Here is a 27,825-nt window from a genome sequence, read left to right as displayed (position 1 = left end):
AACCAGCGCTGCAAAATTGTACATGGAGACATACCCTAAGATCAGTGTGAATTTCAGATAATCGCTTCAGACAATGCAGCCCACACATCAAAACAGCTCGTCTCCAACCCCTCCCTCCTGTTTAAAGTTACCCTGGTGTCTGTGAAACTTGGTAGGGGGAGGGAACCCTCTCCGCACATAACAGACAGAGGCAAGGGCTAGCTTTCCCTTCTCAAACCCCTGCTAACACACTGTACTCCCATCCTGGCAGGAGGGCCAAGTTCAATCGTCACAGGCTGTCCAGTCCTTGCTGAGAAGGATGCAGTCCCATGTCCAGCAGCTCCACCACATTCACATCACAGGGCTCCAGGTTTTCCTCTAAAATTTTATTATTTATTGAATAGAAATGTATGCAAATATAAAGTGAATCCCCATATGCCGACGCTGACTATACAGATCCAGGACACGCTGTACATACTGTACAGAAAAAGCATTAGTACTTTCTGAGCAAATCAGCTGTTCGCTGCCCTGGGCAAAGCAATCTGGGCAGAGGACCATACTGCCACCTGGCGGAGACGGAGAACATTACACCAACATACTTCTAGGCACAGGTATCAGGCTGCAGACTTCCAGTCGGTGACCACCTTCCAGTGAGAAAGTCTCTCTCATGCAGGAGCAGAGCATCCAGCAAGATCCACTGTGTTGGAGTAAGGGAATAATTGCAGGGAGATTCCACAGCTTGCAAGTGCTATAGGGGATCAAAGTAAGACTTGTAACCCCTCCTCCCAGTCTTCATCCGCGGTGCCCAGCGCTGAGGGACAGAGCTGCAGGCCGTGCGTATGCACGTCAGCTCAGACACACGGCTACAGTCCTTTTCTGTATGTGCAGGGAGGAGGGGTGAGGAGAGAGGCCTTGACTTGCGACTCCTTCAGCCCAGCAAAGAACTTCCCCATGCCAGCCCGGGGGCAGCTGGCTCACCATTAAAGGAGCCTCAGCAGATGACTGTTTACCCCACTAAGAGAATGTGGTTGGGGGAAGGGTGGGCAGTTCACCCCCATCGTCCACTTGGGCTCCCGAGTAACCAGCTCATTGTAAGAGGTTCTGCTGCCATCTTCAGAGTGACGAGCCACAGGCAGCGAGAGCTCCACTTTCCAGCCCCGTCTCCAGGACAGCAAGCACAGTCCTGCCCCCTCCTGCAGTGAGGGGCAGGGAGTGTCATGTCATGGAGATGCCTGGCCCAGACAGAAAAGCACCCTGCGGTTTGGAAAGCCGAGTGCTGCTGAATGTCCCTGCAGTAGCCTCTCTCCTCAAAGCCCAGCGAGGTCCTTCCCATCCCTAACCGTCTCCCCATGTAAGCCAGGTGCCCAGCTCTGTGCACACCCTCCCTTCCTAGTCTGTTCATGCTGGGGCCTGCAGCTCCCGATGCTGAGAGGTCCTCTGTCCCTGGTGGCCCACGGCGACTCCTGGCTCTGCAGGGCAGGTCTGCCCTGCAATAGGACACCCCCAGCTGGCCCATGGCAGCTAACTCAGGATTGTGGGGGTTATAAAATTGCAGTGTTGACGTTTAGGCTCAGGCTGGAGCCTGGGCTCTGGGACCCTCCCTCATCATGGGGTCTCAGAGCCTGGGCTCCAGCACGAGCCTGAATATAGACCATAAGCCCGCGTCAGCTGACATGGACCAACGGCAGGTGTTTTATTGCAATGTAGACATACCCGCCGAGCTTCCCAATGTTCATGGAGCAAACGTGTGCGGGAAAGCAGGCTGAGGAACAGTTCCCCCTTCACGCACCCATCCTGGGCAGGAGTGCAGCCCGTCCGGTGGCAGAGGGTGATCAGGGGGCATCAGAACTGGTGTGACCAGAGAGCCAGCGAGCTAGCAGCCAGGGAGCAAATCAGCTCTGCTCAGCGGAGTGGCAGCCAGGCCAGTGCTGGCGCAGTGCAAGGCACAGCAGTCTCCTGGCAGAGGTGGCAGCTCTCGTTCAGCTGGGTGGGTAACACATCGAGCTCCTTCTGGGAGGAGAGGGGAATCTCACTGCCCCAGCAGTCCTCATGCCCTGAATCCCCCTTTCTCAGGGCAGAGGAGCACTGTCTGACTCCAGAGACGCAGCGTGGGGGAGGGACCATCTCCTGGATTCCATGGCCCTCCATGCTGCCGTGCAGGGAACTTCACTGCTGCACTTTCTTCTTGCTTTTCTGCTTCCATATTTTGGACCAGCGGAACTTGCTTTTCCTCTTGTTGGGTTCCTGGCTCTCAGGAGACGCATCTGTGGGAGAAGAGAGAGCACAGAGCATGAGTTCCCGGTCCTTACCGCAGCAGAGAGCTGGTCGGTTACAAGAGAGAGAGCCCTTACCCAGCTTCCGGAGCATCTCTGCCAGCATCTGGTCCTCCTCTAGCTCCCTGGGAAGGAAGAGGACTGTGTTAGAGACGGGCACCAGGAACGCACTGAGCCAGCACCCTGCGCTCCCAGCAGGACAGGGAAAACTCCACAGCAAGCCACCGAGGGCTGCTCCGCTGCTCTGCCCTGCCACTGTAGGCCAGGGGTGACACCCCCAGATGAGTGCCCTCGCATGCCCCCAAGGGTATGTGCCGCACTGCCACCCAGCCTGACAGGGGGCAACACCCTTGTAGGCAGCAGTGAGCAGACAGAAAAGGGCAGTTCTGTAATTGTCCGGGTCCCAGCATGTCCATGAGCTCTGGGTGGCAGAGAAAGCTGGTAACACATGCTGGAGGGCCCCTTGGCCAAGCCAGGGAAGGGTGGAGAGCAGACAGGGCCTCCAGTCTGCATGTGGAGCTCAGCACTAGGGCAGTAGGAGATATGGCCGCAGAGGAGCATACACAGAAATATTAAAGCCAGCAAGACAAGCACCAGATTAACCTCTCAGCCCTTCCCCTGTGCAGGAGAGGGGTGCGCTCCAGGCAGAGGGCCATGCAGAACGCCAATGCTTCGCAGCCAACCACCAGCCACAGGGGAATGGGGAGGTGGTAGGGCCTGCATAAAGGAGCTCCTCCATGCAGAGCAGGGCTCCCGTCAGCTCCAGCGTCTGCCCACAATCCAGCCTCCATCAGGCACCCACTAGAGGGTTGCTCAGAAAGCTCAAAGGAGATGCTCTTCCTCCCCCAGAACAGCCCCTTCCCCAGAATATTCGGTTTCCTTCCAACTCCACCACAGCACTGCCCAAAACCATCTGGACTTACCAGAGCAAAAACATCCAGCAACAGTATTTTAACCTGTCACTCTAGAGTTCCAAAGAAAGCCCCCTCTGCCCCAGCCAGATGGTTGGGGGCTGAGGCCAGGGTGTTTGAACCCTCTTTACCACCACCCCCCAAGAAATCTTCCCCCTGACCAAAACCCTGCCCTCTCTGTAGCCCAGAGATGGAGGTGTCCCAGTTATTAACACACCCCACCAGCAGCCCTTTGAACCTGCACCCACACAAAGGGGTCAGGATCCTGCAGCTCCCACTCAGGCGCTGCCCAGCCTGGTAGGAGGATGCAAGGATGGGTGGGGGTTAGATCATCTTGGCTCGTCTCATTCTGGGGTGGAGGTCTCTGTAGAAGAGACTCGTGGCCCGTCATCCAGCGGTGTAAATTACATATTAACGCAAGACAACTGTGTGAGAGTTACAGGGTCTGGCTCCACCCAGGGCTCCTGGGGAGAGTTGCCAAGTGAGATGTGGGGGCTTCTCTCAGTAGAGATGGGGCACAAATCAAAACCTCAAACCCACCCAGCCATGTCCCTCCCCAGCTCTCAAGCTAAACTTTATAGCATGGGCCATGTTCTTCACTCAGTATAGTAAATGGAGGATTCCCAGGCTCATGCCCCGGACAGGCTTCCCAACAGCTCAGCTCCCTATCCCATCCTCGGCTCTGCTGCTCCCATCCCTCGCTATCAATGGCTTCTGGCATCCGTTCTGTTCACTGCCCCATGCCTTCCCCCTCCTGTGCCACACCGGAAAGGGACACGGCAGAGGGGGAACCACGCACTCTCAAACCCGACACTTTCTAACCTTCCGAATCTATTTGCCAGGGAACAAGGAGCGGTGGGATACAAGCAGCCTCCATCTCGCCTTCTCCTCCCCGCACCGCCCCGGGGTCCCGTACCTGAGTCTGTCCTCGTCCAAGCATTCCACGATATCATTTCGGTCATTGACGGTGTTCACGTATGAGTCCAGCAGCTCCTTCTCCCGCTTCTTCTCCATGTAGGTCTTCTGCTCCTCTGGGCAACACAAGGGGAATCAGTCACAGCAACACTACTCTGGCTCTGCCCACGCAGCGAGCGCTACGTTACCAGACACCCTGCCTCTGTGCTGCAAGCAAGACACAGGCCTACCTACAAAAGCAATAGGTTCCTCACAACTCCCCTGATCCCTCCCCCCGAGAGGCACTGCTCTCCCCCTCGGGCTGGGTAGGTGGAGGGGTGGACGGGGGACATGACAGCCTTCTGCAGAGTGGAATCCCAGCAAGATGCAGAGACAGGGCTGCTCACGTGGGGGATGGCAACCTTGCTTACCTGGTTTGTTCATTAGGCGCCGCAGCTCACTCTCGATATTCCACTGCTTCTCCTCCAGCTTCTGCTGTTTCGATCTGTGAGATCCCAGAGAGGCAATAGGTGATTCTCCCGCCTCACCCCGAAGCAGGACACTCACGTTGCTTTGGAGCTGGGACTGGGAGGCTGCTCTCCAAGCTACCCAGCAGAACTCAGGAGAGGAACCCAGCCAGGGCGAGAGGGCTCCTGGGCTGCCCCATGTCACTCAGATAAGCGCTCTCTCTCCTGACACCCAGACATGGGGCTAGAGGGAGCCATCAACCTTCTCCACCTGTGAGCAAGCTATGGTACTGATTGCTTCTACTGTAGCAATGCCCCATTAGCTAGTACCCCCAGCTGCTGGCAGATATACCAGAGATTCCTTCAAGCTTTACTTGTCCCTCCCCCTCACCCAGTAAATCTGACTCCCATTCTCCAGCCCCTGTCAGGGGTCAGCTCACTGTTTACGGGCAGGACAGACTGCCCGGCTTTCTGGTTGTACTCACTTGTACATCAGCTCTGACTCCAGTCTCAACAGCAGCTGTTTCTCGTGGATCAGTTTGAACCAATCCGCCATGAGAGCATCCTCTGAATCATCTGCAGACAAGACGAACAATACGTCCACTCACAATGCACTGACTACAAGAGCTGTCAGTGACTGTCCACACAGGACAGCTCCTACACTCATCAAAAGTAGCCGCAGATAGTTGGCTATGTATTGTTCCCATCACAGATTGCTCCTGAACTCAGGCTATGGACAGCGAGCATCAAGGGCAGATGCACGTAACCTGGCCAAGGACTCTCCTCGTAGGCTGCCCATGCAATCTGCTCCTCTGTGCCAACCTGAACAAGCTTATCAAGTATTCGGACAACAGGGATGGTCCTGGGCAAAGTCCATGACAGACAGTCCAGTCTGGATTCCCTAAAACAGGTCAGGAGCAGCCTTTCAGTTCCTGAATTCACTGACCCTCAATCACTTGGCAATAGAGCAGCGAGTTCCTGGAACAGTGTGTCAGGAAATGGATAGAGCCATCTGGGAAGTTCTTCAGCCCAGGATTTTATCTGGCCTCACATCTAAGCCATCTCAAGGGTCCAACACACTGTGTGAGCTCCTAGGATCAAAGTCACCAGCCCAAATGAGTCTGTAGACGGGACACTGACCATGGGACTCTAGACTCATCCCTTCTGACTCTAGTTGAGATGGTCCCTGTGGCCTCCCTTACCTTCCTCACAGTCACGCAGATGCTTCTCCAGATCAACTCCCTTGAGCTCCAGCTCATCCAGCTGCTTTTCGATCTCTCGCACCTTCTCCTGGATTTCTTCCTCAGGGATGTAGTCTTCTTGGAGCTGAAGGACAAAGTCACAGAAGGCTAGAAATGAATACTACCTGCTTCCAACATGCCACCCATTAGCCTTGGTGGAGCTGGGAAACAACAAAAGGAGATGGGCTGGAATGGACCATCTCCCCATGGGACCACATCCTGGAGGCACCAAAGTCAGAGAAGATGTGGAGCTGGTAATTCGCAACACAATGGCCCTGCTAGGAAGTCACATAGATCGGCATGGCACAGCCATCACCAGAGGCAACATCTACCAGCCGTGGTGCAACCCCTCCCTGTCATCTGTAACCCGGCCGGTGAGAGAAGATCTCAGCCATAAGATCAGCAGTGAGAAGGAGGGTGCCCCAGACTGAACAGAACCGTAAGGGCGGTCTCTGGGAAAGGATCATTATGATAGCCTTGTTTTGCCACTCAAACTGTACCTTGGTCAGGGATGCCACTTCATCGCTCACAAGGTTCTGAAAGATTTTTGGAGCTGGCGGTTTAACTAGAAATTAAAAAACAAACACACACCCATGATATCATCTCTGTGGAGGAGTCACTAGGTGATTAGAGAGAGACAGACACCAGGTAGGTGATAGAATACCTTTTATTGGACTCACTTGTGTCCCTCCAATAAAAGATATTAACTCTGCTATCTTTTGTCTCTTATCCTGGGACCAACACAGCTACAGCAATGCTGCAAACAGCTATAGACGATCAGAGACAGGAGCAGATCCAATTCCATCCAACAGAGGGCAGTGACGACACACACACTTTAGCAAGAAGTGACTTGTTGCACTGTCCTGGCTGTTGTCCCTACTGGGGTCATCTCTACACTGGAATCCACGAGCCCCCTACTAATTCCCTGCTCTCAGTCCATCAGATCATCCTACACTGCAGCACGCTCCCTCGCTAGCCAGTAGACACCCAGTCATCTGGAGCTAAACCTGACGTGGTTCTGAAGGGGCCCAGGACAGCCCTGGCCCAGGACTTTATAAAAGCGCTGTCCTGGAATGACTGCGAAGTTCAGTTCTAAGCAAAACCAAAACAGATTTTCCCTCAGCCTTAGAGCCCCCAGAATATTTATAGTGACAAAGAATTAACAAAGGGCTGGTCAGAAATATTGGACTCTTGCCACGGCGGATCTCTGCCGCTCAAGTGCCACTGTAAACATCTTACTGGTGTTTAACAAAGAAAGCCAAGCTCAGACCAGCGCACGCACAAGGAGGGTGCAGCAGAGACCAGGACAGGAGAGAGGGCCCAGTGGTTAGGGCATTAAGCTGGTCATCAGGAGACCTAGGTTCCATTCGTTGCATGACCTCGGACAAGTCATCTGGCTGTGTTTACACAGCAAGACACCCGCAGCAGCAAGTCTCAAAGCCTGGATCTACAGACTCGGGCCCTCTCCCTCCCTCCGCCCCCAAACCACTCCCCTCGCTGGGCTTCAGGGCCTAGGCACCAGCCAGAGCCTGAACATCTACACAGCTATTTGTAGCACAAGCCCAAGTCTATAGACCTGGCTCTGACACTCCTCCCCAATGGGGATGGAGGGGAGGGGGTTTGCAGGAACACATGAGACCAGGAAGCATAGAATATCAGGGTTGGAAGGGACCTCAGGAGGTCATCTAGTCCAACCCCCTGCTCCTTAGAAATGCGTGTGCTGCTAAAAATCCACCCGTGGAGAGAAGACAGCTACCAAAACACCCGCCTGTCTGAAGGGAATTGAATGGCAGGCACTGTTCTGTGGCGGGTGGGTGAGACTGGCTCTCCGAGCTATCGTCACAGTCAGCATAACAGAGTAGGAAAGGATGCCCCGTACTGCTGGGAGCTCATGCTGTACGCTGATAGCTCGCTAGCCCAGTTTTGACTTGCCACGTCTCCCCCTGCACGTTCCAGGAAAGGGAATTAGTCATCGTAACTTGTTTGTGATTGATTAGTTACCGTCTCCACCCACACACGCCGTGGTGCTGGGAGACATCTAAATACCTAACCAGACAGCGCATGCACAAGCGGGTGGAAAGACAGAGTGACCTATAAAACCATCATGGCCACGAGCGGGGGAGGAGTGCGAGATTGGCGAATGCACAAGGAGACTGACAGAAGAGACACAATAAAATAGCCGAGGGGAGCCCCCAAGAGCAGCCACAGACCCCGTTACTGGAGCCTCAAACACACAGGCCTGAGACCACAAGCTAGAGAGGAGCTCGAGGGCAGCTCTCAGCCCAGCCCGACCCTCAGCGTCGTGGGTTTCCTGGTTCTACTGCTTCTTCAGAGTCAGGGTGGAAGGAGGCGTAACTGACCCTCTGCTGTCTCTGCGCCACTGCTCACCCTGGAGCAGCATTCGGACATGGCCTCGCATCAGGCGGTCTTCCCTTCTGGGCCTGGCCAGCCTGGCCCCATGCACTGCCTGGCCCTCAACCCTTAATGAAGGTTCCTCCTGTAGGGAATGTCCTGCCCTGGGCAGCCTCACAGCGGTGCGCCACAAATGAGGTGACCTAGCTTAGCGAGAAAACCATCTCCCAAGCATCCCCCTTTGTGCAGCCTCTGCAGCGCCTCCCATTAGGGTGGAGAGCCCCACAAAATCACCTCTGCCTACAGGTGGCACAAGGCGCTTGGAGCCAGAGGAGCCAGTGCATTGCAGCAGGTTGCAGGAAGACACAGCATCTGGTTAGCTCAGCTAGCTAATAGTACTGTACACACTTGAGGCAAAACTTGCATCCCAGAATCCCAAAGCACATTCATTCAGGGTCACAATCTGACTGTGATGCAAAGGTTTATGTCCGTGTTACAGACAGGGAGACTGAGGCACAGCAAAGTTAAATGACTGCACATAGAGAGTTAGTAGCAACGCTGGAAACAGAACCCAGGAATTCTGACTCGTAGCCCCGTGTTCTAATCATTAGAGAAAACATTACGTACAACGAAGGAGCTAGTATTATCTAGTATCAACCACACAATGGATACCTATAATACTGGGATAGACAGACAAGGTTAATGAAAGGGTAATAAAGTTAGCATCTGAGACCAGTCAGCTCTCTCTGCACTGAGCGATTTGGAAGCTCTAAAGGGACTCTTAATCTAGCCTCTAGAAAGGAGGTTTAAACTTCTTCCCTAATTCATAGCTCAGAACAATGGAAAAGGAGCATGGCAGGTGGTGATACAGGAAAATGCCACCTGCCTTTTTGAAAGGAAAAACAGAAACTGGGCAGAGCAGAGGCCTGTAGTTTGGCCTATGCCATGCCATCTCAGATGGGTCAGTAAGCTATTGAAAGGCAGCAATTCATCATCGGAGTCTCCGTAAACTCAGGAGAAGCACGGCCAGTTCAGGTTATTGGGCTGAATGGGAGGGCTTTAGTGGCCTGAGATGCGCAGAAGGTCAGACTAGATGATCTGATCGTCCTTTCTGGCTTTAACCTCTGCGTCGGAAATGCACCGTATAGGTAAGTGAGGAATGGGTTTGAAAAGTGGGAGTAGTGGCCACCACGGTGTCTGGACATGAAAGATGAACCAAGTGAGCCCGTCTACACTGAACAAGAACAGTATCTTAAACAGGTGCTAGCGAACATATGTTAAAATCCTAATGAAGACAAGGCAGTTGTAGTTATAATTCATGATAGCTAGCGAGGTCAAGCCTTGAGCCAGGGCTTCCCATAAGCAGCTACCACATGCTAAAGGATTCGAACACTTTAGCTGGCTTGTGTTCCCTAACACATTAGAGACATGGCATTTTTCCTAGCGAAGACAAGGCTAGGGAGGCAGGCTTGACAGCAGAGATCTCTGGATACAGCAGGGAATCAATATCTCACCTGCAAGTGCTACCGACAGTCTGCCCAGAGCACGGTTAGAGGAGAAAACAACGTTCTTAAGAAGGCATCTTACCTGGAGAAGACACCCGCTTTGACTGGTCTGACTCCTTCTCCTTGGCAGGGACGAAGGGCTCTCCCCATTTCAGCCAGTCACTGCAAAGATCCTTGTCAGGGATCAGTTTCTTCTTTTGAGGCAGCGCAGCAGATGGAGCTACATTAAAAAGCACAGACCCAGTTCTGGGTGTGAAATGCACCAGGCTTCAACCCTTACCCAGCAAAATGAGCCAGTCACCGTCAATCCCCACCTCTAACCTCCAACTAAATCCTTCCTGGTAACCCCCTCCTCGGCTCTTAGCTCTAATGCCATCCCAGATCAACAGCAATACTGGATACACGCCTCACAATCTGAAGAGTTACAGACCCCTGAACGACCCTCCATCTAGTTTCCATGATGCATACAGTTCTGCAATTGAACTTTTCTCCCCAATAGCTGGATCCCCACAAAGCCGTGTTAGCGCTGGGCTCCTCTGCGATGCACACCCAGTGTTTGCTTCGGAATAATGGTTGATGTAATAATGTCCCAGACCCAGATGCCGCACTGACGGGCACGTCGACAAAATCACCAGACAAATGTAGCTCACTGCAAGGTCAGAAATGCCACACCCACTCGGGTATTTGAACCTGGTACTGTAGGGTTCTTGCTTGAAAACAGTGAGAGATTATATTTAAACCCCAACTCCTAATCTCACCATCAATTCCCATCCCCCAAAATGCTGAGCCATAAAAACCCACTGGAAACCTCAGCCTTCATTCACTTCAACCCCAATACTGAACTCTGATCCTGGCAAGGCCAGGGAAAGAACCCAGTCTGGGAGTTAGACTCATGTTCCAAAAATTCAAAATCTGACGTTTTCTAGGCCCCAGGACCTGCCAATTACTTACAGTGATTTGCACTTTATGTATTTATTTATTTCACAAAAAAGCTCCGGACAGGCTTGTACAGCCTACGCTGAAGCCTGTACCACCTTGTTTGCGCTGCTATGTTGAAGCCATGCTAGCTAGACGAAAGCTAGCGCGGGTACAATCACGTCTTCAATTGCAATCAAGACAAACCCACAGGGTCACTGGCAGCAAGCGTTCCTTTTTCTAGCCCACCCCAGCGCACACTTCAAAACAGCATGACACATTCGTCAACAACATCTGAACACCCGCCCCCAACTAAGAAGCCAGATCTCTTGGCATGTGCAAAGGGTGGGGGCAGAGACGGCAACTACTAATCACACACCAATTCGGATGACTAACACCCGTTCCTGGAACATGCAGGGGGAGACATGGCAAGTCAAAACTAGGCTAGCGAGCTATCGGCGTACGGCGTGAGCTCCCAGCAGTACGGGACACCTTTTCCTACTCCATTGTGCTGACTATGACGATAGCTAGGAGTCCTAGTCTCACCCACCAGCCACAGAACAGTGCCTGCCATTCAATTCAGCTACAGACGGGCAGGTGTTTTTGGTAGCTGTCTTCTCTTCACGGGTGGTGTTTTAGCAGCACACGCGTTTCTAAGGAGTCCATGATTCTTGGTCTCATGCGTTCCATGCATCCCTCCATTTTTTCAGTCCCAGGGACAGCAAGACAGGGATCGGAAGAAACAAGTAACAGTGCAGCAGGGGAAAAGAAAGGGATGGATCCTGGCTCTTGAGGAATGAAGGGTACATCCCAGCAGAGTCCCAGAGAGTCTTCTTCAGAGCACGAGAGGATTCACTGTAAAATCCTGCCATGCCCCAGCTCCACGCACTGTTGTCTCTCACTAGTGCCATGGCTGCAGATAGTCAGGGCATTACAACCCCGGCCGCTAGGGCCAACATGAACATGATTCCAAAGTAAAGGCATAACCTCCACGAAAACACATTAAAACCCACCGCCCACAGCAAAGACGCACCAGAGAAGCCATGGGACCATGAAGGAAGACGACAGTGGCCAAGTGGCCTCATCATCCCACACATACAATTATACAACTAGACAGTAGCCAAAATCTTGCCTCCCACCCAGCTAGGAGCAAAAGAGATTACATGAAGACTGGCTCCTCTTCCTCAGTTGAGGCTGGTCCTGCCAAGTGAAAATTGAGACGCACCTAGCCTGGAGTGGAAGAGGGAAAACCCAGGAATGAATTCTTCCCTCGTATTTCTGGTATCCCACACTGACTGTGTCTCCAACCCATCATGCCACTGCCCTGGATGGCTGGAGAAATGGTGGGCAAAGTTCCCTCCGTACTAGGTTAATAACCCATCTTACCAGGGTCCTTATTTGCTGGTGTGGCAATGGATGAAGCAGACTTCTCCCTCCGTGCTGGGCTCAGGGCTATGTTGCTCGTCACCTTGGAGATGTCCATCAATTTCTTAGGACCACCCTGGTTGGAGTCTCTGCAAGGGAGAAAGATACAACTTAGAAAGTCGTATATCTGCTGAGATTCGGTCCTCAGCAAAGCTCCTCACTCCATTGTCTGTCACCTTCCAACAGAATCAAGGCTCGGATCCCTCAAAGCAGTAAGATGAAAAATTCACCCATTCTAGGTGCAGTGAGTTGGAATGAGATCTCCTTCCCCTCAGCCTTGCCCGTAGAAACAAAAGCTAAACAGCTCTTCCCACTGATTCTCTCACTTTGTCACAGTAAGGATTTAAATACGCAAGAGTTTAACGTCAGAGTTCAGCGGAGCTAAGACTTTCACCCACCCTCATACGCTCACCACTGAAAACTGATGGCTCTGGGACACTCACTTGTTGGCCACTGGCTTCAATATGGATGGCCAGCCTGCTGGGTTCTCAGACTTATCTCCAGTGGTGTTCACTCCTCCTATTGGAAGAGAAACATACAATTGACCCAACCAGCTGATCTGCTACAATCCAGATCCCTCCCTTTGCAGACTGAGAATAAGAGAATTCCAAGCTCCTTGTGGATCTTAGGACATTATAACCTTGAGCTGGCTGCTGTGATGAGATGAGCCCAGGACAAGACCACATAGTTGGAGATTAACTTGGTGCTCTTGTTCCTACTCCGTTTTACACCAGCTGCCCAGGCCCCACAGGTGAGAAATAACCTGTACAGCATATAGCACCTTTGATCCCAAAGGATCCCAAAGCACTTCAAAACCTATACAGAAACCTCTTCATCCATGCAGAAATGCAGCCATACAGGAGATTAACTGAGCAGCAGTTTAACAATCTACAGTAATGCAACACCAACCACTTAAAGCAGGATGTGAAAAATATGGTATCCCATTTGACACTTCAGGGGAAACTATATGTAGGTGGCATATAATTACTCAGGATGAGGGTCAAAATACAGGTAACTCTTCCAAAGAGAGACATACAATCATAAGGGGTCAGTATATCAATTTTATGTTTCATCCAAAGGACGACACATGCAGCAGAACTGGGCTTAAGACACCATGCTGAGTTGCTGGTTCAATACTGACTCAGAAGACCGAGTGCCACCTTCTAGATCCCAAAATCATCATAGGGGTTCCTGGGAGGTCTCCTGTGCCCAACTAACTTGTGAGATCTGACAAAATCAAAGCCTGTGTAGAAGGACAGCTGAGACACTTCAAACCCCAAGACTCGAATCCTCAATGAGAGAGGCTTCTCCACAGGCCTGCCTTGGAGAGACATCACAGCTACTGTTCTCCCAGGGCAGATGGATCCATGTTGTGCTAGCTGTCCCAGAGCTCAGACAATTGAGTGTGCGTTGGTGACTGGTACAGATGAAAGCGCCAGGCTTGGTGGTCCATTTATTGTCTAGATCTCAGAGACCAGAGCCCTGGAGCCACATTTCTGGTATGGGATGAAATTCACACCATGTGTAACATCATAACCTAGCCCCCAGAACCACGTAACAAGTCACTCTCACCTCTGGTGTCCTTCCAGTCAGGCTTACGCCCTGTGTCAGCAGGTCTGAGGGTGGCCGGGTCCTTCTCTCCATTCTGCATGGCAGCCCAAACTCCTAACTTTTTTTCTGGTCTTTTGGGTGAAGATACCGGTCTCCATGCAGCATGCTCTGTTTTTTTCACATGGCCTGGTTTGTTGGCCTGTATTTTGTAATCAGGACTCTCCCTGGGGAAGACGATGGGAGAAATACTGTCAAAGCAAACAGGAAGAGTCTCGTGAGCCTTTACAGAGAAAGTCATCTTTAGTGGCCTCCATTCCAAAGATCTTCTGGAGGTCCTAACAACAGACTGTCTATGTGCCCCACACAGTCAATGGAAAGAGACCTGCTCTAGCTACTCCCATTGCTTCTCCCAGCCTCCCCTCCTTCACAAGAATAGATGCTTGAAAGACAGAGGTTCTTACCTGCTGGGCAGCGGGGAGCTACTGGAACTGATTCCTCCTGGTCTGTTTGTAGTGGCATTTGGTCCAGGAAGAACCTGCGTGAGATGTTGACGTGCTTTATCCTTCTCAGCGTTGCCTGAGTTTGCCCCATAAAAGCGTATGCCAGAGGTGGTATTACTAGCTGCCTGAGAGGGACGAGAAGGAAGGACTTGATCTTTAGTAGCCGGTGATTTGTCAGTCAAAGACTCTGAAGTACCCGCACTAGACTCGAAGAACTTCTTTCGGGCTTGCTGCATTTTTGCTCCCGATGCTAGTCCAAGAAGGTGAAGTAGTACCTTCACGGCAAACTGATTTACTCCCAACTGACGACTGACCACAGAGTATTTGGGCTTTTGGGACCAGAGCTGGAATTGCTGCCAGCAGGTGACCTGGATGGCATGGTGGAACTGGGGGGATCGGAGGTGGAATTGGTGCCTTTGTTTAACTGACTTGATTTCACAAACGCCTTCTGGGGATCTCCTGAGGTTGTGGAGGTACTAGTAGGTTTCTTCTCTATGCTACGTGGTCCAGAATTCCAGAGACTGGTTGGCTGCTGGTGGCTGGTACAGATGTAAGTACCAGGTTCGGTTCCAGGTTTGTAGGCCCCAGACAGTAGAGTGTTGGAACACCGTTTGCACCTATGGACAGTCGCAAAAAACCCAAACTATTAGGAAACGTTCTCCAGACAGTTGGGTGCCACTGAGATGAACTCAGCAGCCAACTGCAGGGACAACATTACAGCCAACACAGGGGAGACATGGACACACAGTCCTGGGAAGGGCCATCAGTGCAAGGAACTCCAGGTAAAAACCAGACTGCTGCCGAAGGGAGCAGTGTGCATGCCACGCTGCCCCCAGGTGCCACGCTGAAATACACACCCATAAACACCAATAAGAGTGACCCACTCAGATCTCTGCCTGTCTGAGAGGTGCTGATGACAGTGAGCCAGTGCAAAGGGCTTCCCCTAGACATGGATGGTTTTACCACGTCAGTGTCATAACCTAGGCCCCAAGAGGAGGCTGCCAGGAACATCTGAACAAGGAGCAGTGTACAGTCCCTGATTCTGCAAGTCAGGCATACCCCACCAAGCCGGCTCTGAAGAGCCTTTTTATTGTCCAAGCAGCAGACATCCTAGTCTCCAGAAGTTCACTGTAGGTGAAACACAGCAAGTCACCGAGGTTAACAGGCAGCTGGGCAAAGGGAAGAACTACACAGCAGCTGTTCGAGGCTCGTCTGTCCAGAAAGAGGCCAGGCTGACCCTCTACGGGGCAACCACCCGTCTCCCCTCCCCTGGAACTCTACCTGAAGCAGTTCCTATGGTAGAGCTTTCCATCGACCAAGTGTCGCTGAACCAGGTGCACGTGACTCCCACAGATGGCACAGCTGCTGCTACGAAGATTACCACTGTCTGTCAGGACCCTTTTCTGGGGGGGAGAGAAAACAACAGCAGCAGCGACAGCCATCAGCCCAGTACGAAGCCGAAAACATACCAGACAGTCTTGTCTAAACCGGAACATTCAACAGCAGCAACCAAATTGGAAAAAAATGATCTACAGGGGGCACTGGACGGCTCAGACAATGGGACAAGGAGCTTTCTAGCACAAGGTCCCTGGAACAAATCCAGCCCAGATTGACAGCAGCCAGAAGCCACTGCGATCCGAACACTGTTTGGTGGCAAATATGAATGATGTAAGTGGTCTCAGTTACATTCCTAGGAGGTGCTAAGACCATTTAACAAACCCACCACCACAACCAGGACTAATCAGGATCCTTGCTGAATATCTCACCAGCAACACTAAGGACCGGGTGCACCCTGGGGAACTTGGTTATTGCATGTTTTGCTTCTTCTGTTAAAAGAGAAGAGGAGGCGGATTCTCTCTCTCTTCAGTGTAATAAATCGCTGTGTCTCTAGCACACAGTTGTTGCATGCAGTGTTAGCATGACTGGGGTCTATACCACCACAGTCTAGTGCTTGGCATCATCTTGGCAAGCCTCTAGGATCCCACCAAGTTTGCTCTTGTATAGACTGTAGCATTTGTCACTACCACGGATTCTCAGCACAAATTAATGTATTAGGACATACAGCATTACCCTAAGGGCAGAAATACATCAGTGTTAAGATATTTTATGTTCCCCCTTCTTTCCACCAGGCAGCACGTACAGGTCCCTGGGCTAATCCAGGTCAGCTAAGTCTGACACTGATTCTGAATGGGGAGAGAGTCATCAGTACAAAGAGCATTTAACTCAGGGTACAGAGCCTGGCTCTATCAGCTGGGTGGCACAGCCCCTAGACAAGCAAGGAGAGGCCCAAGTCCAATTGCCATCTGATTGAACATGAGCATGCAGATGCCCTCTCACCAACTTAGGGAGCACATCAAAGGTAAGTAGGGCATCTGGGTTTAATCCCATAATAGGAGAGTTGGTGGATCATAAACGGTGGGTCAGGATTCTATCTCCAGCTGGCCGAGGCCTCCCAGACTGTCATGAGTGTCTCCAACACCTACCAGCTGGTTCACAGTAAGAGAATCCTGTTTCCTTACCGATGTCACTGGAGGATTTTCCTTTGGCAGATCCTGCCCTGGACGTGCTGGGTTTATCTTGGCTGCAGCTGGTGGATGTGCTGGTAAACTTACAGGGGTGGGCTTGATGGGTTCCGAAATGGTCTTTTTTCCAGGTGGCTCCTCGCTCGATTCCGAAGTGGGACGCTTGATTCCAGACAGGCCTCCAACTGGCAGAAAGGACAAGGGAGCATACGCCAGAAACACAGGCCTGAAAGTGATCTGTATTACAGTAATATCTGAAGGTCCCCAGCAGGCCACACTAGGTACTACACAAATACACAGGGAAATCTGGGCTTCTCCACAAGCTTGCACCTGAATGCAGGGCAAGATGTCACAAGTGAGTAAACAGGGGACAAAGTGGTGTGTCTGGCAGTGGTAGCTGCTGATCCTCTCCTTCTTAAAGGGCTATTTCTCTTGGGAAATTTGATGGAGGGAATGAAAAAAAACCATCTCTCCCCCAGGCTGGGGAAGTTAGTGGCCTTCAGCATATCTATCTTGGGTACTTATAGAAACTCTGTTACCAAAATATCTGGGCGCCTCACGATCTTTAATGCATTTCCCCTGTGAGATAGAGCAGTGCTGTTATCTCCATTGTACAGATGGGGAACTGAGGTCTCGAGAGGCGGAGTGACCTGCCCACGGTCACACAGGAAGCCTGTGGCAGAGCAGAGACTTGAACCAGGGTCTCAAATCCTAGGGTAGGCCCATAACCACTAGCCCAGCTTTCCATGTAAAGTCAACAGGCTTTTCCATGAGAGTGTGAACAGAACTGGGAGGCACCCTCGGAGCCTCTAAGCAGAAGCAAACAGGATTTAATACTCAAAGACTTGGGATGCCTTTGACAGATATGAGCGCAATTTCCTCTCTTCCTTGTTTTGGGGTGGGAAGGACTCCCTAAGGTTGCAATAAGCAGGGAGGGGAAAAGAGAATGACCAAACGCCCCCAGAACTCCAATCGGGAACAACTGCATGACAGCCCCCAGGAAGGGCAGGGAAAGAATCTCCCCAAGTTAGCTTTCCAGCATGGTTATGACAGAGCCTGACTCCAAGTGATAGGGCTGCTCAGCCATTTAGTCCATCCTGCAAGTGTGTTCCTTTCCCTCCACACCCCCACCCCTTTTCGAACCATATAGTTCTTCACGTAGAACTCAGCAAAGAATTATTCTAGCTGCAATTTTGATTTTAACAGCCACGGGAAGGAATAGCCATCTGCAAAAACTATTACTGAGTGAGCTGTAAATACGCCACGAGAGAGAACAGGGCAAGAGAGGGAGAGCGATTCATGGAGCAGTATGAAAGCAGCCTCCAGCAGTGGAGGCTCTGGCAAGCTATCCAAACAAATACCAAGTGCTATTTCACCGCAGAGCCCAGCAGGGCCACAGCAAAAGGTCTAGATTCAAACTTCCCATTCCCAGAACCCAGTGCAAGCAAAGGGAACTTCAGTCCTGCTCTAATGTCAATGTGCAACCTCAGTACTTAGCAGCCATTCCCTGGTCTCAGGACTGCAAAGAATGACTGGCGTCAGTGAGGAACATGCAATAAACAAAATGTAGAAGTCAAGAGGTCACTGCCGCTGGACTTCAGAGTCTGCTGCGTGTCAGAGGGCACATTCCTCGCAGGCCTGTGGGTTTGGACACACACACTTACCCCAGTGTTCTCAGTGCAACTGAAACATTTTGTAGGACGCTGGAGGCTACAAAAATGTGGTGTGTTTAATGACGTGGTAGGCGAGTTCCTCTGGGGCTTGGAAGAGACCCCCCAACCTGGCACAAAGCCAGCCGGAGTCTGGTTGTTGTTCACTTTTTGACACGGATTTAAAAATCCGAGACAAAGAACGAAGTGGAGGGTGGAGAGGAAAAGGGGCGAGAGAACTTTCAGCTATTTGAAAAAATAAAAAATACCTGGTTTTATAATCCGGCTCCACATTCTCCAGCCAGAGCTCCACCTGCCTAGGCATTCAAGCCCCAAATGTCACCTCTCCAAAACGTTCTTTGGAGAACCCATGAGTTTGGCTTGTTGTATTCTAATAGTTTAAAGCCAGATACAAACCAGATCTATCATAATGTACATGTAAATCCTGATGGATGGCATTTCATATACATTCAGTTACATGAGTATAATATTCTCTGAAGCCCTTGGGCCAAGTCTACACTTAAAAGTTTTACTGTGGAACTATGTCAGCTAGGGGTATGATTTTTTACTGACATAGCTAAATTGGCAAACACCCTAGAGTAGATGCAATTATGCCGGTATAACTGTGCTTACATGGGTATAGCCTATACACTCAGCTCCCATAGGAGCTTTCTGCCTAGGAGTGTCAACACTAAATTTCAGTCTCCAAGTTTAATATAAGCCCGTTTCCTGCGTGCCTGGGAACGGTGGGGTGCATGCACACAGGAGATTGTAACAGCTATCTGATTTGCTTAAAGGTTGACGGGTTCCCCACTTCAGCCTGGTGGGCCTGGGTGGGAGGACCAGGTGGAATTCCATCCTGAGCAGGGTACCTGGCACGCCAGGGGATGGGCTACTTACTTGGTGACCGTCCGTGGAAATAGTTATAATACTGGGAGACGTAGGTGAGGATGCTCAGCCTGTCTGGCACCCTCAGCGCCACCATATCCTCAGCATCCAGCAAGGCAGGAATGCCTAGCTGTTCTTCAGCCACTCTAAATGCCTGCAGCGGGAACAGAAGGGAAAGGATCTGTGCTAGCCCAGTGACCGAACCCGTTGCCATCCATTAGGAGAAAGACTTCAGGTAAGAAAGCAACGCAGCACACAGGCCCCTCTTGCTCCCCAGGGGAACAGCTGGGCTAGTTCAGCTCCTACATCGTACAGCTGTTACGGGAACGCTGACAGTCACGACTTCCAGCCACGAGATTGAGAAATTCAGGCTGACAGCCCAAAATCCAGCCAGACAGGCTGGTCCCAGCTCATTCCATTGGAACTCAGCCGGGTTTCCCCTGCTCTTCCTTGGGACTGTTTCGCTTTCTGTAGATAAAAGGGTTGCGGCCCCGCTGAGCTGGATGTTATGGTCCAGACCTACAGGCCCAGCTTGCAGGTTTCAGTCCCACTCTTAATGCTCCCGTTAGTGGGGTTTTGGTAGGTAGTGATACTTGGGTCTTGCCTAGATTGCAAGTTAGTGCGAGCCGACGTGTTGTCGATTTACACCCTGGCTTGCCACGCACTAACTCGCCACATCAACAAGACCTTGGTGTTTATACACCGCTTCTCACTCCAAAACCATTACAAACATTAAGCTTCACAATCCCCCCATGTGGTGAACATCGTTCCCTATCTGACCAACAGCTACGGCAGTAAAAATGAAGCCACTTGGCCAAGGGCACAGAGGGATCAGAGTCAAAAATTATAATCAAAGACTTCCTGGCTCCCAAGCCTCTGCTCAAATCATGTATTTCTAATTCGGATTAACTACTTCGGGGCTGCCTAGCATACCAGGTACTCGGGGCAAAAATTGCTCTCCAGTGCTGCGCGGTGTACTGGTGCTAGGGGGACAGAAACAAGGTAAAGAAATACCGAACAACCTTCTTCCAACGCTGAACAAGAGACTTAATTGGCCCAAGGAAAAGAGCGCTATCCCTGCAGCTACTCGGTCTGTCTCAGCTTCCCCACAGAGCTTTTGCCAAGGACCTTCTCCATCACTCCTTCTTCCTGGCCTAGAGAGAGAGCCCATGTACCCTCTCTGTTGGAACATCCCCTTCACAATGCCAACAACCCAATGAGATAGCAGCACTTCAAAGCACCAGACACAGGGCTACAGCAGAAACGAAGGATGAAAGCCTTAAACACAGAGTCTAACTCTACAAGAGCCCTTCCTGTCTGGCACAAGAATGTAATGGATCTGACCTACAAGCCAACTGTCCCCGTTAAGGAGAGAGAAATGACTTTTTAGTGAACCAATTGCCCTTTTTTCATTGGGTCTTTCCAAAACTCTAACTGGGTGGACATGCTTACAGCCAAGTAGCTGTGGCAGCGTCACCCTGGCTAGCAGCCCAGCCTGGTACATGGTCGTCTTCCTGTAACCAGGCAGTAATACAGTTAATATGCTGTTTCGCCTGGACCTCCTAGTCCTGTCTGTGTAACTGGTCTGGCCAGTCCTGTTACTCCATAGACTCATAGACTTTAGGGTCAGAAGGGACCAATATGATCATCTAGTCTGACCTCCTGCACAAAGCAGGCCACAGAATCCTATCCATCCACTTCTATAACAAACCCCTTACCTATGTCTGAGTTATTGAAGTCTTCAAATTGTGGTTTGAAGATCTCAAGCTGCAGAGAATCCACCAGCAAGTGACCCATGCCCCACACTGCAGAGGAAGGCGAAAAACCTCCAGGGCCTCTGCCAATCTGCCCCGGAGGAAAATTCCTTCCCGACCCCAAATGTGGCAATCAGCTAAACCCTGAGCATGTGGGCAAGACTCACCAGCCAGCACTCAGGAAAGAATTCTCTGCAGTAACCCAGATTCCATCCCATCTAACATCCCATCACAGACCACTGGGCATACTTACCTGCTGATAATCAAAGATCAATTGCCAAAATTAAGCTATCCCATCGTACCATCCCCTTCCATAAACTTATCAAGCTTAGTCTTAAAGCCAGATATGTCTTTTGCCCCCACTACTCCCCTTGGAAGGCTGTTCCAGAACTTCACTCCTCTAATGGTTAGAAACCTTTGTCTAATTTCAAGTCTAAACTTCCTAGTGTCCAGTTTATACTCATTTGTTCTTGTGTCTACATTGGTACTAAGCTTAAATAATTCCTCTCCCTCCCTAATATTAATCCCTCTGATATAAAGAGCAAGCATATCCCCCCTCAACCTTCTTTTGGTTAGGATAAACAAGCTAAGCTCTTTGAGTCTCCTTTCATAAGACAGGTTTTCCATTCCTCGGATCATCCTAGTAGTCCATCTCTGAACCTGTTCCAGTTTGAATTCATTCTTCTTAAACATGGGAGACCAGAACTGCACACAGTATTCCAGATGAGGTCTCACCAGTGCCTTATATAACGGTACTAACACCTCCTTATCTTTGCTGGAAATACCTCGCCTGATGCATCCTAAAACTGCATTAGCTTTTTTAACGGCCATATCACATTGGAGGCTCATAGTCATCCTGTGATCAACCAATACTCCAAGGTCCTTCTCTTCCTCTGTTGCTTCCAACTGATGTGTCCCCAGTTTATAACTAAAATTCTTATTATTAATCCCTAAATGCATGACCTTGCACTTTGCACTATTAAATTTCATCCTATTACTATTACTCCAGTTTACAGGTCATCCAGATCTTCCTGTATGATATCCCAGTCCTTCTCTGTGTTAGCAATACCCCCCAGCTTTGAGTCATCCGCAAACTTTATTAGCACATTCCCGCTTTTTGTGCCAAGGTCAGTAATAAAAAGGTTAAATAAGATTGGTCCCAAAACTGATCCTTGAGGAACTCCACTAGTAACCTCCTTCCAGCCTGACAGTTCACCTTTCAGTATGACCCGTTGTAGTCTCCCCTTTAACTAGTTCCTTATCCACCTTTCAATTTTCATATTGATCCCCATCTTTTCCAATTTAACTAACAATTCCCCATGTGGAACCGTGTCAAATGCCTTACTGAAATCAAGGTATATTAGATCTACTGCATTTCCTTTGTCTAAATAATCTGTCACCTTCTCAAAGAAGGAGATCAGGTTGGTTTGGCACGATCTACCTTTTGTAAAACCATGTTGTAATTTGTCCCAATTACCATTGACCTCAATGCCCTTAACTACTTTCTCCTTCAAAATTTTTTCCAAGACCTTACATACTACAGATGTCAAACTAACAGGCCTATAGTTACTCGGATCACTTTTTTCCCTTTCTTAAAGATAGGAACTATGTTAGCAATTCTCCAGTCGTACGGTACAACCCCTGAGTTTACCAATTCATTAAAAATTCTTGCTAATGGGCTTGCAATTTCATGTGCCCGTTCCTTTAATATTCTTGGATGAAGATGGTCTGGGCCCCTCGATTTTGTCCCATTAAGCTGTTCAAGTTTGGCTTCTACCTCAGATGTGGTAATATCCACCTCCATATCTTCATTCCCATTTGTCATCTTCCATTATCCCTAAGCTCCTCATTAGCCTTATTAAAGACTGAGGCAAAGTATTTATTTAGATATTGGGCCATGCCCAGGTTATCCTTAACCTCCATTCCATCCTCAGTGTTTAGTGGTCCCACTTTTTCTTTCTTTGTTTTATTCTTATTTATACTCCAGGTCTTGGTGCAGCAGGACATGCCTGAGAGTATTCCCCCATCCCGCCCCCACCTGCGTGCGCAGGTCCTCTAGACACACAGTCCCGCTCCTGGGGCTGTTTGGGGTAACTGCCTAGCTTGTCCCAGGACACACTGTTACAGACAGGCCGTGCGATAGGTGTATCAACGCTGCTGGTGCATGCTCATGCTGGGAAACAAAAAGATGCTGAGAGGACACACCAGTGTTTGTTGGAACTAGATCAGCTCTGAGCATTACAAAGAGAGACACAAAGACAGCTGTACTTCCTGGAGATGGGGCATAAGAGGGAATTAGTGTCGCCACTGCCTGCAGCGCGGGGGGGTGGGAGGAGGGTCCTTGACCCTCTCCCTTCCTAATACTGAGATGGAACAAGATCACAACCCAAGGTGAGTTGCCACTATTCCAACTAACTTCCTGGGAAAAGAGGGTTTAATAGATCTCAGTAGATCTCAAAGTGCTTTACAGAGGAGAGAAGTATCATTTCAGAGATGGGGAAACTGAGGCCTAGAGAGCTGAAGTGACTTGCCCAAGGTCACCCAGGAGGCCAGTGGCAGAGCCAGGAATAGGTCTCCTGAGTCCCAGTCTAGTGCACGCTCTCTCCACTAGACCACACTGCCTCCCAGTAATAATGAAGGAAAATGAACAAACATCTTCCTCTTATTTATATATTTCACGTCTAGTAACAAAAACAGCCCAACAAATAATTTTTGGCATCCAGTGAAAGCCACATTCTTCCTTGCCTCAAGACCTTGTATGGAAAGTTCCAGCCTGAAACAGATTTTTCCAGTTTTGTAATGAACCCTGTGAGCAGCGAAGCAGCAGCAAGATCTGAACAATAGCAGAGGAAACAGCTGTGGGAGAAGTTAGTCCCACATGTGTCCCAAGACAGTTACAAGCTCAAAGAGAGCCAGTCTGGTGGTGGAGAGGGGCATGGACTTCCCACCCGCTCAGTGTCCTATTAGCACGGGGACAGGGTATCTTATAGCAGCAGGGGAAGGAGTGAGGAGAGACTGAAAAATAAAGGACATGAAGACGGCAGAGACCAAGACATGGAGAAAGACACAGCAGGGGAGACGGACATGGGAGAGAAGAGATAATATGGACCCAGTGAGCATACAGACATTTTCATTAATAAAACCAGCTGAGGCAGCCTGAGCAGTTCATTTCACAGAAAGACAGACAGAAAACAGCCACGTTGCTCTGTGGAAGGGAAGCCATCAGCCACGCACAGGAAGCTAACAGCCTTCCAGAACTTCAGAACATCCTTGCTCAGCCCCAGTCCCATCTGTAAACGCAGCTTGGCGCGAATACTAAATGGGGAGGAGCGACTTCGCCAGCCTGACACCGCTATAAGTCAGCAGCTGGTTCCCAGGAAACCCTGCTAAGATACTGCACAGCACCCTCACAGAAACAAGAGAATTACCTGCCCTGCGGGACACAGCCGAATGTACAGGAGTGGAGACAGAGAGGAACAGAGGGTGATGGTTTGATGGAGGGAGATACAGGGCGTGAAGGGTTGAGATGGTGGAATCGAAAGACTTAGACATGACTTCCAACCTCACGTGAGCCCAGAGCTTTAAGGAGAGGCCACCCCATCACAGGCACAATGCTTCTGGTAAACCATAATTTAAACACCCTTACTAATTCCTAAGCCCCATGGAAACCTTCGCCCCATGCCGCCACGCTCCCTCAGGATCCTGAGTGTCTCTCTCTCTCACACACACACACACACAGAGTACTTGTCCCCTGCCCAGCAGCTCATATCACACCTGGATGTGGGAGAAACCTGGAGTAAAGGTGGGAAAGGACATCCGGGGACAATTTCCAGGGGAGTAGGATCAGCTAGACACTGTGGTGGGCCACTGATCACCACCTCTGCTGTCCTGGCTGCAGGGCCAGGCGCCACTCGAAAAGGAGGCAGCCGTTTGGACTCAGAAGAGAACAAGAGATGTGTTTGTTCACATCTCAGACTCACTCCAAGCAGCAGTGAAGCAAGCATGGGCCCGTGCCAGCCCTGAAGTGAACAGCAGCTGTATCCGCAGCCCATCTTTTGTGGAGGAACGCAGGAAAAAATTCCTTTCTTCAAGGGCTCATCCCACGCTTGGCTTGTGGCGCTAGCGCAGGGAGTGAGTGGGTGAGCCGAGCTCTATCTCTTCCTGGAGGAAGGAGGGAAACCACAGCCCCAGCCTGACCTGTTCCCAAGCTGGAGCACCAAATCCAGCTGGGACAAAGGCTCTAGAGCTGCCCCATCTTCCCTCAGCACTTAACTCTGCAGGGGGAGGGGCGGAGGGACCCCCTTACCCTCTCTTGCCTCAAGCTACCTACCAGTCCCCCTCTGATCTCTTGAAAGCGGCACATTGCCAATACATTAATGCATCTCCTCCTTTGACCCCCCCCCAGGCTCTGTGGTCTCCCCGCTCGGGCAGGCAGAGGGCAAGGGGGACCTTCTGCCCCCAGCAAGGGAGTCCACATCCACACCTGCCCCATAGACACACAAGGGGCAACGGGGAAACGTGGGCCCGCTCCTTCGTTACACAGAGCACACCACCCACAAAGCCTGTCCGAGATGGATGTGGGGAGAGCTCCCAGAGAGGCCAGGAACAGGAGCCCTCCTACCAGTACCTTTATTGAAGAGCCTGTGGCAGAGGGGAGCTCAGTCATCCTCGTAGTTCTCGGCTCCCATACCCCAACCAACTCCCCATGGCAGAGCACCTCCTGCACTGCCTCCTTCAAAGGCCCCACAGTAGCATGGCTAGTCTCCAACTGAAGCCTGAGCACTGGCTGAGTTACAAGAGAGAAGTCCTACGTGCCCCAGGCACAGAGCACATCCTTAAAACGTGCTGACTCGACTCGAGGAGCAGCAATACATGCTGCCATTCTACCACCGGCGAGGCACGTGCGCATGCATGTGTGTGTGTCTCTCTCTCTCTCTAGCCTCCTCTACTCCTTGCAATAGTATCTATGAGCACTCCAAATGCGGAGAGCTGAACACCACACGGCCTTTCCAAAGTGCCTTTCATCTCTGCTTGCTCCATAAAAGAAATCCCCTTCGCTGAGAAGCCAGTGAGGATGGAGCAATTGATAGGCTGTTCCATTGTGCAAGCTGCCCCGCTTTTCATTGCGAGCTGGCAGAGCGCTCCGTACTGTACAAGACACAGAAGATGACAAAGCCCCTGTCTGGGGACCCCTGTCTAAACAGAAGTGACAGTGCACAGCCAGTTAAGAAAGCTGAATGGCCTTTTGGTACTTTATAATAGCAGGGGAAGATGGAAAACTACTGCTTGAGTCACCGGAGCAGATGCATGTAGAATATGCCAGTGGGTTTGAGCGTGTCATATAAACACGCTCCATGCACTGAGTTACCACTGGTTAACTGTGATCCGCTCCAGTCATGGTGAGTAGCACACCATGCAAAGCACACCACACGACACCACAGGGGAACTGGGGCTGCCCTGGGCACAGCACATCATGATTAACAGCAGAAAGCAGAACTGCAAATCCCACTTACCAAAGCATTGTTCTCATAAATGTTTTCCTTACTCAGGATGTTGAAGTCTCTGAAACACAGAAGATGAGAAAGAGTTTAGCTTGGCGTTGGTAATCCAGAGCACACTGCTTCCGTTCCAGCTCCCCGAGACCCTCGCAGCCTGGCTCTTTGGGAGGAGAGTGGCAGCTTCCTTTCCACTTTGACTGCCACCCAACATACACCAGAAATTCCTTCGGAGGTCAGGTCTACACTACAGACTTATATTGGTGTCGCCACATTGCTCATGGGTGTGAAGAATCCACACCTCGAGCAACTTAGGTTGGTATAACTAACTCCCCGTGTAGACAGCGCGACGGTGACAGGAGCGCTTCTCCCATTGACATAATCCACCTCCCGCGAGGTTGTAGCTAACTACGACAAGCCCTGAGACTCCTGTCGGTAAAGGCACTGCCATACCTCCTGGGAACAAAGGTATGAGCTCAGCATGGGAGACTCCACCAGCACAGCTGGGACTTCCCTGCTATCTGTGACTGGAGCACCATTTCAGCTCCCCATCTTCCAGTGCGGGCCTCCTCACCCTCAGAGTGGGCTATCCTACATCTGCCAAACATACTGCACAGATTCATGGCTTCTGCAGTGTGAGAGAGGTGAAGGCTTTTATCTCCTGTCTTCGTTTAATCCTTGCTCCTTCCCCTCATCCCCCAAGGATCGCTGTTGTCAGACAGAGCACACTTCTAACTTCAGAAGAGCCTTGGCTCCAGTGCGCTCTTCCTCCAGCAGCCTTGGAAGCAAGAGTCATCCCCTCCTCCAGGAAAGCTGTGAATATCATGCAATTCTAGAATACATCCACCTCTTGTGAGCTCAGGAAGCAGCAGGTCCAAGCTCTGGATTCAAATCCTGCCCCCCACTATCATCCCTTCTCTGCTGTTACATGCTGTACCAGACTTGGGCCTGAGCAAGAAATATTTTCACCTGTTGCACAACATGCAGATTAAGAAAGCAGAAATCAAGTTCGCTTTCTACCAGTGATGCTGTTGCTCTTCTCAACCTGGACAGTGGCACCAGACTAGCCAGTGCCATTTTTATTGCTAGTCACTTTCTCTCCAGTTAACACCATGCAATAGTTTTGGGGTTGGAAACACTGCAGTAGAATGTTTATAGCATGAAGTGGAACTTCTCATTAATTACAAGATAAAGAATTATTCACATGGCTTTTGCAAAAATGTTGGCCAAAAACTTGGGTTTTCTTATATTCTTAAACAGCCTCCCCTTAACACACATCAATTCACCTCCCAAACTCAGGCAACCATTTCTATTTAAAGGGAATAAAGGACAATTATATGAAAAATCCAGGATAAAGCTGCCACATACAGCTCTATTCATAGCAAAAATGCATGAGTTTATATCACACATAGGATAATTTGCATGACTGCTACTGAAAACATGGGACAATGTGTGTGACAGGTTGGATCACAGAAACCCTCTTGGAAGCTGCCACCCGATGTGC

General features: G+C 50.6%; 1 protein-coding gene across 1 annotated transcript in view; it reads right to left on the bottom strand.

Moving 5' to 3' along the window:
* Positions 1-357: 357 nt before the first annotated feature.
* MICALL2 (MICAL like 2) overlaps positions 358-27,825 on the bottom strand; it is a 47,899-nt gene continuing 20,431 nt past the window's right edge. The window contains 18 exon segments of the mRNA XM_050966307.1: positions 358-2,243; positions 2,331-2,377; positions 4,080-4,194; positions 4,489-4,562; positions 5,010-5,100; positions 5,727-5,850; positions 6,266-6,330; positions 9,705-9,842; positions 11,924-12,051; positions 12,406-12,481; positions 13,535-13,761; positions 13,975-14,264; positions 14,266-14,322; positions 14,324-14,630; positions 15,295-15,416; positions 16,533-16,720; positions 19,085-19,226; positions 26,340-26,388. Of these exon segments, the coding sequence (XP_050822264.1) occupies positions 2,146-2,243; positions 2,331-2,377; positions 4,080-4,194; positions 4,489-4,562; positions 5,010-5,100; positions 5,727-5,850; positions 6,266-6,330; positions 9,705-9,842; positions 11,924-12,051; positions 12,406-12,481; positions 13,535-13,761; positions 13,975-14,264; positions 14,266-14,322; positions 14,324-14,630; positions 15,295-15,416; positions 16,533-16,720; positions 19,085-19,226; positions 26,340-26,388 (2,338 nt within the window). The 3' untranslated portion in view covers positions 358-2,145.

The sequence above is a fragment of the Gopherus flavomarginatus genome, chromosome 9, assembly GCF_025201925.1.
Source record: "Gopherus flavomarginatus isolate rGopFla2 chromosome 9, rGopFla2.mat.asm, whole genome shotgun sequence".
NCBI classification, from domain to species: Eukaryota; Metazoa; Chordata; order Testudines; family Testudinidae; genus Gopherus; species Gopherus flavomarginatus.
This window is presented reverse-complemented; position numbering and strand designations above follow the sequence as displayed.